We start from the raw sequence: 11,681 nt of genomic DNA, 5'->3' as shown, positions 1-11,681 counted from the left end.
TCACCTGTGGGCAGGCGGAGGACTTCTCCGCAGCGGCCTAGAGGGAGAGGGAGGCGGGGAAGGGGCTGGGGATGCGGTGGGGCGGGAGCCTAAGGAGGAGAGGACGCAGGTAAGCCGCCGTCCGGGGCTGCCCGGACGCGGCGGCCAGAGCAGGGATCCGGGGCGCCTGCGCGGCCGCCGCCCCCCCTTCCCCCCCGCAGCATCCCTGCGCCGGGTCCCCTCGCGCGCGCGCGCGGGAGGAGGGGCGTGCCGGCCCCTCCGCCCCGCGCGGCCACGTGACGCCGGCCGAGGAGACTGGAGCGGCGGCGGCGGCGCGCGGCGGCAGACTTGTGCAGCGCCCGGCGCGCGCGGCGGCATCTCCTCCGCTTGCTTCTCCTTCCCTCCTCCTCCTCCCGGGAGCCTCGACGGTCCCTTGTCCTCCGCCCGGCTCCTCGCCGCCTCGTCCCCGCCGCCGCGGCGCCCCGAGGAGGAGGCGAGGACGCAGCTGCGGCGCCGCCGCCGCCGTTAGACGGGGGGACTCGCGGGGGAAGGGAGTCCCCCGGCCGCCGCTGCCGAGGCCAGCCCTTCTGCGGGGTCTCCGCTTCCTCCTCGCGTCGCCGCCGCGCCCGCTCTCGGCCGGGATGGGACTCCTGGACTCGAAGCCGGGCAGCGTCCTGAACGCGATGTCCACGGCGCTCAACGACACCGTGGAGTTCTACCGCTGGACCTTGACCATCACAGGTAAAGCCGCCTCCTCGCCATCCTCGCCATCCTCGCCGTCCTCTCCATCCTCCCCCGGGGGGGACCTCGGCCTCAGCCCCGACTGCCCTCCGCCCCCCGCCCGGCGGCTGTTGGGGTGTTGCGGATCCGAGGACCGGCGGGCGGGCGGGCACTGGTTAAATCGGATCCGAACGTTAAGGCGCTCCCCTCCCCCGGCGCCCGCACGGTTTCCTTCTTGAGCTGCTTCCAGCGGGTCTCGGCAGGTTTCTCGGATGCAGGCGCTGCGATCGCAGCTGGAGCCTGGCGCAGGCCCGCCCCACCCTGTGGCCGCGCACCTGCCAGGCTCTGACCGTTCTCTCCGGCTCTGGGGTCTGCTGTAACCTTTAGGAACATTCCGCGATGGGGCTCGGGGAAGGGGACCAGGGCCCCGGGGTGCGGGTTGGGGATCGCTGTCCTTTTGGGCTCCTGGTTGCCTTGACACACCTGCCCGTAATTTTCTTGTCTGGCTAGTCCGTCTGCAACATCGTTTGGAAGGAAAAGTCGGAAGCCATTGTTCGGCTCCTTGAACCTGGGAGGGGGTTAGTTTCTGAGGCTTTTTCATCTGCACGGAGGTTCCAAGTGATTGTCTGCGAAGGCTTTGCGCAGTGCAGTGCGGTCAGGGGGAGGGGGGGAAAGCTAAAACAACCGGGAGAGAAATGGGGAATCTGTAGGATTGGGGGGGGGGTTCTCTACAGCAGCACCTAGAGGTGGTCCCAGAAACCTGCATGGGTATCATTTTCCTAAATTGGCCAACTTTTCTCTTTCGCCGTCGCAGTGTGACAGGGATCCTTAGTTAACTGAGCTAGGCGGCTTTCCTGCCTAAGGGGACGCAGTTGTTATACTTTACCATTTATTTTCTTTATTTGCTTCAGTTACTTTTGGGTTTAAAGGGTTTACAAAATTTTGAAATAATAAACGAGGCTAACAGGATTTTAGGAGGGATCTTATGTTTTATCATTTGCCAGTCCTTTTTGCAGTATTGCCCTGCATGCCAACAGTGGAGGAGGTTTACATGACACGTTGCCATCGTGCCTCCCTTCCCTAGAAATGGAAATATATTCCTGTAGTTTGGTGTCTGTTGTATAGTTTGGTGTTTGTTGTTAGAGGCAATGGTTGCAGCATGAATACATGGATATATGTTGTGGAAAAAAAAACCATTCTGAAATTATTTCTGTGGGAGACAAAATGATTCTTTGGCATTCCCTCGGTTTTAACTTCTTCAGCAAAGTTCTTTTTCAGAAGATGTTGAGTTTGACAGTGAGAAATAAGCGATTTAATTAGCTGTTGCACTTGAAAATGGTTAAAAAGCAGTTTTTAATGGAGTCATTCATTTTTGAAGTCTCCCTTCTATGTAGTGTCCATTGAGGTTTTGTGGTGCCTATAAAAACTGGGAGAGATGTATCGTTTCCTTCATCTCTGTGATTTTGGTTATTTAAACATTGCATCAGGGTTTCCCATTACACAATTGTGCAGAGCTGAACATCAGGCAAATTGGTTGGCAGATAATTGCACTTTGCATATTTCAGACTCCAGACATTGTCAAGGTCCTCCAATCTCCATATAGCCAGCCACACCCAGGACTTCTCATGCCTGTCTGCCTTCCCTCCCTCAGAGCTTTCCCACCTTTGGGAAGGCTCAATTTCAGAACCATTGAGAGCAAAGATAGAATGTACCTTTCTGTGATGGTTAGTTCCTTCCTAATGATGCTGGTATTAAAAAAAAAAATCACAAATGAAGTGGGAAATCTCGTGCAGTTGCCTCATGTGAAAGCTTTCCGCTGGCCTGTGAAGGGCAAATAAAATAACATATTGTGGACCGAGCCTGAGAAACGAGAGTAGCCACCAGAAAGAAGTGCCTTCTCACTAGCAGGTCAGAGGGAAGGTATTTGCCCATGTTCTGGCTATCCGCTTACGAAACCTGAGACTGCTTCCTTGCCTTCTGTAATGAGCTACCTAGTGTAGGTAGATGGTATTTCTTAACCAACTTAGAGGCTTAGTGGGATATAGTCTGCTCTGCCTTGCTGCTGTGTAAGGAGGACTATTTCAGACTCAGGCTGAAGAGCTGGTCTGAACCCAGTGCTGCCCCACTTCTTCTCACCCTGTCGCCACACCCCCGCTTCTGTGCTCTCCTGTCTTGATTCACACGACTGATTCCAGGAGGCCCTCCTTCCTATAATTTCATGAATATCTGGGTGAAGGAGTTTCAAAGTAGAAAAGTAGCTTAGGAGATGAGGCTGAAGAAAAAGTTGATGAATTTGGAAGGAGGGTAAGATAAAAGTGGGCAGAGAGAAAGATGGTCTTGAGAAATAGTGGTGAGTATGGTGAAAGGATGCAGATCCTCCTGGGAGAGCAAGAGATGAGCAAGGTTGCCTGCCCTGGAGTGCTTTCATCCCCACGCGGTAGCTGTGGGCTTCTTACTTTCTGTTCTATCAGTTCATTAAATATTTCTCTCCCCTGAAGTGTCTGCCTAAGTGTAAAGTTAGTGTCAAGGTTTCTGTCTAACTCTATCTACTTTGGGCAGTCTAATAGGAATAGTTACACACTTGGGGAGTACGTTTGATGATTCCAAAGATTTTTGCCCTAGGGCGATGTCTGGAAAAATTAAAAATTTCGCTATTATATTAAATGATGGTATTTAATAACACATGTCCAAAGCAATGCATAAAAACCGGGCTTTTCAAAGACACATATCTAGCAAATGCAGAATATGTCCTGCAGTGTATGAACATGCAAAATGTTATTTTTGCCATGTAATTAACAGTGTATACCTTGGAATTGAAACTGTAAAAGAGCTATACTCTTAGAAAACCTGCAAAAATAATTTTTCCTCTGTATTTTTAGGTATTTTGAACAAGTAAGTGAGTCTAAATTTATAATATAAAGGAAAGTATAGACTGATACAGTTATTTTTTAATACCAGTTGGTGGCATGAGAGTAGGTACTCTGATGTCATTGTGGTATTTTCCTTCTGTTTTTTCATTTTATGAATACATTAAAATCATTGGACTGGGATCCTAGGTTTAAAGTGTATATCTACTGAAGAAAAATTGTATGTACGATTTCAAAACTGATGAGTCAATATCCCGACTTACAAATACCCTAATTATCTATATTTTCCATTGCATTTGTTATTTTAGTAATTACTTATTAGTAGCATTTTGTGTTAGTAGCATTAACAAAGAAATATCTTAGAAAGTTAATAGCCAGCATGTCCACTCTAAGGCCAGTTGTCTTTGGATGTACTATATTTCTTTTTGACCACGTGTTTGTTTGTAAGCAGCCATTGTTCATGGAATATGTTTGCACATTTCATGTGTGCTGGGCAAGGCACTGCTCTGCTGCTGCTGCTGCTAAGTCACTTCAGTTGTGTCCGACTCTGTGCGACCCCATAGACAGCAGCCCATCAGGCTCCGCCGTCCCTGGGATTCTCCAGGCAAGAACACTGGAGTGGGTTGCCATTTCCTTCTCCAGTGCATGAAAGTGAAGAGTGAAAGTGAAGTCGCTTAGTTGTGTCCAACTCTTAGCAACGACTGCAGCCTACCAGGCTCCTCTGTCCATGGGATTTTCCAGACAGGAGTACTGCTCTATGTTCACTAATACAGCAGACTATAGTTGGGTGAAAAATGAGTTGTCTACTTGGGAGTTGAGATCAAAGTGCGTAAATGAGTAGGACCTGAGATCAGAGTGTGAAAGGCCAGTCTACCTGACCTTCCCCCTCACTTTGGAGGGTCAGATGGGAGAAGAGACTGTGTGGTCCAGGAGGATGGAGGCCTCTTGTGGGGTGACGCTGAAGTCTGGAGACGAGGCTTGTATAAGCTTTTCTTCTTATCTCATCACTTGCCATGTGCTGGCACTGTTCTGGGCTCTGGGATAGAATGAGGACAAGTGGTCACCACCCCAGGCAGCTTGTGAAGTCTGGGGATGACGCCCATTCCAACTTCCTTGCTGTCATGGTCTCAAAGCAGTGTGGTCAGAGTCAGGGTCAGGCCTCGCTAGAGCCTGGGGAAGGTCAGGAAGCTCCTCTGCTCTCCGTGTCTCCACTTCCACTTGCCTGGCAGTCTTGAGTCGTGAGAGGAGTGTATGGCTCTGTCTTTAGAGTATTTAAGCTGTTTCACCATGTGAAATTGATGTGGATGCTGTTGGAGAGTGTTTATTAGGTCGATTAAAAATGGATGTCAAAACTAAAAGTCCGTGGAAACTAAGAATGAGTTTAAGGGCCAGTGAGTCAGACAGGTGTGCCGAAACTTGAGGGCTCACGGAAGGGGGTGTTTAACTCAGCTCAGATAGGCAAGGGTCTGTTCCACAGTTTCCTGGGCCCCAGAGGGGCATGGGTCTTAAACAGGCTACTCAGTTACACTGGGACTTCCCAGGTGGCGTTAGTGGTAAAGAATCACCTGCCAATGCAAGAGAAGCAAGAGACAACAAGGGTTCAATCCCTGGGTCAGGAAGATCCCCTGGAGTAGTGAATGGTGCCCCACTCCAGTATTCTTGCCTGGAAAATTCCATGGGCAGAGGAGCCTGGCGGGCTACAGTCCATGGGGCCGCAAAGAGCTGGGCACGATTGAGCACAGCAGAGCATTTTTTGCATTGATCTTGTTATTTGTCACAGTTAATGTATAGTTGTTTTTTTAAAATCCACGTCATTATCTAAAATTGGTTTTCTGTTTGGACTAGCGTGGGAACTCATTATTTTCAGTGTTCCTTTGAGAAAAGACATTGTAAGTTCGAGACAGTGAAAGACAAATACACATTCATCTTCTGACGTGGTGTCTCCCTTAGGCCATGTTTTCAGCGACGTCCTCCTCTTACCTTTTTTCATAGCCTCTCTGCAGCCTCCAGGAAGTCCCTGCCGCGGTAGGGTTTTGTTGGTTTGTTTGTTTGGTCCTGGTCTCTAATGCCTGATACTCTCGTCCATTCCCCCAAAGTGTCCAACCACAGATGAAATGCCAGGAGGGGAAAACAATGCATGCTCTAAAACTGGCATCGGGACACAGTTTTACACAGTTAGAGTCTTGGCTTTGGGAAACAAGGTTTTAAGAATTACATAGATAATTATATCAGTGAGTGCTTTTGTGATCTTAAGAGCCACGAGAAGTTGGTCATCCTTTTAAAATTCAGTGTTTTGTTTTTTTCTTAAGTCCTATGCTAATTCATTAGTGAATGATTTAATGTTAACCAAAGTATTATCTTATTGAATCACTTATTATTTCAAATTAGACGTCTGTGGTCACATAGAGAAGAGTTGGATAGCAGAATCTGTCTTTTCTCACGTTGAGGTGGCTCTTTTTTCTTTTTCCTTATTAGGACATTTTTTTTCCTGTTCGATTAAGGTGCCATTGTTTCATTTTCCCTTAGAATGAGAATGTATTACAATATTTATGTTAAAAAATTATATGGATCTTGACTTGTAGAGAAGAGAGGGGAGGAAGAAATACTTAGCGTCTCAAAACCCAGTTTCCAGCTCTCCTGTCTATGCTGGTCCCTGCCCACAGGCCTGCAGCTCGAGCCAGCCTGGAAGGCTCGCGCTTGAGTTAAACAGGTGCACGTGATGTCGGCTGTCACACTGCCCTTGCCTTTCCTGCCCTTTTCCCTGGTTCCCTTCCCACATGCCCTTCACCAGGCCCTGGCCCAGTCTACCTCCCACGTGGAGCCTTTCTCAGCCCGGGTACCCAGCGCAGTTCATTGCTCCATCTGACCCCATTACCCCGAGCGATCGCTCATGTACCTCCTTGGTGCAGTTTCTTCTGAGGCTCTGTTTTCTTGCACTGTTTTAACCTTCATTATTACTTATCTTTTCCCTTCTTTGTACTTTTCTCCCCAACACTAGGGAGAGCCCATACGTTTGTTGACTTGACACGACTCCCTTAATCTAACTTAATTTCAGATAGTGAAATTTCAGATACATTCTGATTGATAAATATTAGTAAGGCTTGGATTACACTAAATTATGGAGAGTTTAAGGGGTTACACTAAGCTATGGATTGTTTAAGAATGATCTCTATCATAAGTTAGTCTTAAATCAATCAGTGTTGATGCAATTTAATGAAGGAATCAAACCATAAAATCAGTAGCACAGAATATTCTCAAGAGATGTAGAACCGGATGCCGTTCTTCCTCTCTCTTCATCATCTGCACATAAGCACTGTGGTGTGTGTGCAAGTGAGGCGGGCACGTGGTGTAGGAGATGGAGAGGGCCCTGGACTGGGGTTTAGACTTCAGGCTTTAGTCCTGGACCTGCAACTGCCAGTGAGTGTGTATAGCAGGCACTTTGCTTTTCCAGGTCAGCTTTTTTCATCTGCAAATTGAGTTGAATTAGGTAATCTCTGCGGAGAAGGCAGTGGCACCCCACTCCAGTACTCTTGCTTGGAAAATCCCATGGACGGAGGAGCCTGGTAGGCTGCAGTCCATGGGGTCGCTGAGAGTCGGACACAACTGAGCGACTTCACTTTCACTTTTCACTTTCATGCATTGGAGAAGGCAATGGCAACCCACTTCAGTGTTCTTTCCTGGAGAATCCCAGGGATGGGGGAGCCTGGTGGGCTGCCGTCTATGGGGTCGCACAGAGTCGGACATGACTGAAGCTACTTAGCAGCAGCAGCAGGTAATCTCTGAGGTCTCTCTTGGTTCTTAAATTCTAAATATAGGTGCAGCTTTTAAAAATTCTTTACATAGATAAAGCAATTTCAAATAAACATATACTGATAAGTAATTGAAAACCTGACTCCAGACAATTCCAATCTTCACCAGTAAAACTGTTATTGGTGCTGTGTAAATGTTAAAAATAAGAGGTTCATGTTTAGTCCTTTTCACTTTCTCTTATCTGCTCCATAGGGATAGGTGAAGGAATTAAAAACACAGAGATACAGATATTTAAGCCCCTGTGTTTTTGACGTAGTACTGTGTTTGTTGCTATAATACTCTACTTTAATGATCTAGGTATTTCTCAAACAACCCAGAGTTAACTATTTTGTCAAAAATAATAGGAGTAACATTAAAGAATAAGTTTATTATTCTGAGGATGGCTTTTACATGGTTTTGGACAAGTTACTCGTGATTTGAGGGGGCTCATATTTCTGCTTGTACAATGAGAAGATTTGAAACTACATGTCCTGTGAAGGCCTTTTTATTGACTTCTCAGAATATCTCCTAAAGCAATGGCTTAGATAGTCTAAACTTAATCTTACTTCATACTTTTTTTTCTATAGAACATGCAGATTTTATCATACATTATTAGAAAAGATTTTCATTTTTAAGCACTTTCTGAGCATTTCTAACAAATTTGGAAGTATGGCTTAAATTTTTTGTAAAATTGCTACTAATATGTAGGTTTTAGCATACAGGGAAAACAAAAGAAATAAAGTGGTTTTGGTGTAACTGTGTTCCTTAACTTTGGTTAGGCACTTCGGTATTAAAGGATCTTTTGTCATTTATTCTTCTCCATGGAATATTGTAATTCTTTAAAAAAATCTCAATATAATACTTCATTTGTGATCACATTTAATTAGAATTTGAAAGTCAAATGCATTAATCCACTGAGGAATCAGTTTCTCGTTGCTAGATGTGGTCACATCAGAGCATTTGTGATTTTTGAACTAGAGTATTTGAAGGAGTAAGCTTCTCTTTTTTCGTTTTGTTTGTTTATCAGATGAAAACTTAGGCATAGGCATGTATTGGTAAAGAATTTCATGTGTATTTGTTTACCCATATTCAGAACAGCTCTGTTTATAATGGCCGAGAGTGGAAGCAACCCAAATATCCACTGATGGGTGAATAGATAAACTGTGATACATGCGTACAGTGGAATGTTATTCAGCCTTAAAAAGAAAGGAAATTCTGACACAAGCTACAACATGGCTGAACCTTGTGGACGTTATACTAAGTAAAAAACGCTAGTCAGGAGGAGACAAATACTTGTGATTATGAAGTCCCTAAAATGGTTCTATTCATAGAAAAAGAAAGTAGAGTGGTGGTTGCCAGGGGTTGGGAAGGTGATGGGGAGACAGGGAATTGTTCAATGGATATCGAGTTTCACAAGATGAGAAAGTTCTGGAGGCTGATTGCACAACGGTGTGAATGCATGTAACACTAATGAAATGTATACTTTAGAAATGGTTGAGATAGTAAGGTTTACGTATTTTTACTACAGTTTTAAAAAGATTTTCATGTGTTGCAAAATTAATATAGCATCTTCAGAAATGACCTTTCTTTGGTGTTCATTGCCAAAACACTAAAAGTGGTTTTTTTTTGTTTGTTTATCATAAAATGTCTCTCTTTGTGGAGTATTCATAGCTGTTGCTTTTTTAAAAAAGTACCCAAATGGTACTAGAGGGCTTCCCAGGTGGCACTAGTGGTAAAGGACCCACCTGCCAGTGCAGAAGATGTAAGAGATGTGAGTTTGACCCCTGGGTTGGGAAGGTACCCTGAAGGGACTGGCAACCCACGACGGTATTCTTGCCTGGAGAATCCCATGGGCAGAAGAGCCTGGTGGGCTACAGTCCATGGGGTTGCAAAGAGTCGAACATAACTGAAGCGGCTTAGCACGCATGCATGCAGATGGCTAGAAAGTAGCAAGTGACAGGGACTACAACCTCGGCTTTGTATTTCGCTTTGCAGGATTACCAAGAACTTCACAACTCTGGGATTTAGGCCTGGCAGGCAGTGATATTTTCCATGTTTAGAAGTCAAACAACTTGCACGTGACAGTGTAGTGGAAATGAATCAAAAGAGGTTGTTTCCTCTCTTAGCCCAGTGCCCTTGTTTTTCCCATTGTGCTTGCCCAGCAAGAAGGCAAAGTCCTCGGACGTGTACCTTCTTATTCTACCTTACCTTGCTCTCCTTTGTTATGGACATAGTATCACTATTTAGAATACTAAATCTGAACAGAGTCATTATACCACTAGAGGTAATCTAAAGAAAAGCATCTGAAATGCTTAATGGTGCTGTAAGGGCCGTTGTATGAAATTAAAGTATTATATATATACACACACACGTGCGTATATACGTATATATATTTGTTGTTTAGTTGCTAAATTATGTCCGACTCTTTTGTGACTGCATAGAATGGGGAAACAATGACTGACTATTTTTCTGGGCACCAAAATCACTGCAGATGGTGATTGCAGCCATGAAATTAACAGACGCTTACCCCTTGGAAGGAAAGTTTTGACCAACCTAGACAACATATTAAAAAGCAGAGACGTTACTTTGCCAACAAAGGTCCATCTAGTCAAGGCTATGGTTTTTCCTGTGGTCATGTATGGATGTGAGAGTTGGACCGTGAAGAAGGCTGAGTGCCGAAGAATCGATGCTTTTGAACTGTGGTGTTGGAGAAGACTCTTGAGAGTCCCTTGGACTGCAAGGAGATCCAACCAGTCCATTCTGAAGGAGATCAGTCCTGGGTGTTCACTGGAAGGACTGATGGTGAAGCTGAAACTCCAATACTTTGGCCACCTGATGCGAAGAGCTGACTCATTTGAAAAGACCCTGATGCTGGGAAAGATTGAAGGCAGGAGACTAAGGGGACGACAGAAGATGAGATGGTTGGATGGCATCACCGACTCAATGGACATGGGTTTGGGTGGACTCCAGCAGTTGGTGATGGACAGGGAGGCCTGGCGTGCTGCGGTTCATGAGGTCGCAAAGAGTCAGACACGACTGAGCAACTGAACTGAACTGAGACTGTAGCCCGCCAGGCTCTTCTGTCTGTGGGATTTCCCGGGCAAGAATACTGGAGTGGGTTGCCATTCATTTCCTTCTCCAGGGATTCTTCCTGACCCAGGGATTGAACCCATGTGCTCTGCATTACAGGTGGATTCTTTACCACTGTGCCACCTGGAAAGTTCATATACCATATATATGAATATATATATATATATATATATAAAATATAAAAAGTGGTAGTGGTATTTAGCCTGAGAAGGTGAAGGTGACTTCCATATTATGGACTCACCTAGGACCTTAAAAAAAAGTATATTCAAAGTGAATTATGAAAGTGTTTGCCAAACTTCATAATATAAGAACTAGAAACTTCTTAACTAGTTAATTAGTGAAGAGGAATTCAGGATCCATTATGGATATTTGGCAAATAGAACAGTTAGTAAGAGAGGCTCTTAACCAAAGTTCCCGTTAAAACACACCTCATACTCCAGTAGTATCTCGATGTTTTTTTGCTTTTAGTTTTTTTTAAAGCCACACTGATAGCACTAAGGGTGGTATTTGGACTTTGAACTCTCAGATTAGCACATGGAGGATGTTTTATGACTGCTTTTTCTGAGAAGCCCAGCAAAGTGTGAAAATGGGGTGAGAAGATTACTTGCCTGCATTCTGTCTTGGCTTCCTGTGTACATAGCATCATCCTTCTCTATCAAATGCACATGTGTTTAAGTCCGTTTCTTCATCATAGAGTTGTTAAATAATGCCTACTCTGGACATTAACTTAGGTGATATTACAGCATTTTATAGTCCATAATGATCCTATACTAGAAGCTCAGTAAATAGCAGTGAGTTTCAAAATATGAAGATGATGTCTAAATTCATGGTTAAAAAGTATATATTATACACACGCATATACATCTTTCTCTCCCTGTGACCTATGACTGCCCTATATCTCCCCACTGGCTTTTATGAATATGTAATTTTTTAAACCATGAATACAGATATTGTCTGCACATGGTAGGACTCACTACTGTTTATTGAAGTTCTATTATAGGACTGTTATGAATTATAGAATGCTATGATATGAATTTTATACACTTTGTATTATTTAATGTTTCTTAGTGTCCTTAGAAGAGGACTTCCCTGGTGGCTCAGTGGTAAAGAATCTGTCTGCAATGCAGGAGACCTGGGTTTGATCCCTGGGTTAGGAAGAGCCCCTGGAGAGGGAAGGGGCAGCCCACTCCAGTATTCTTGCCTGGGAAATCCCGTGGACAGAGGAGCCTGGTGGGC

The 11,681-nt window shown here is 45.1% G+C and overlaps 1 protein-coding gene across 1 annotated transcript in view; it reads left to right on the top strand.

The window, feature by feature from the left end:
- Positions 280–11,681, top strand: part of ELOVL4 (ELOVL fatty acid elongase 4) — a 41,104-nt gene continuing 29,702 nt past the window's right edge. Inside the window, exon 1 of the mRNA XM_018052902.1 lies at positions 280–720. Coding sequence (XP_017908391.1) covers positions 621–720 — 100 coding nt within the window. The 5' untranslated portion in view covers positions 280–620. The remainder of the gene's footprint in view (positions 721–11,681) is intronic.

This window comes from Capra hircus, chromosome 9 (assembly GCF_001704415.2).
Source record: "Capra hircus breed San Clemente chromosome 9, ASM170441v1, whole genome shotgun sequence".
Classification (NCBI taxonomy): domain Eukaryota; kingdom Metazoa; phylum Chordata; class Mammalia; order Artiodactyla; family Bovidae; genus Capra; species Capra hircus.
The sequence above is the reverse complement of the archived record's forward strand: the minus strand, read 5'-3'. Positions and strand labels throughout refer to the sequence as shown.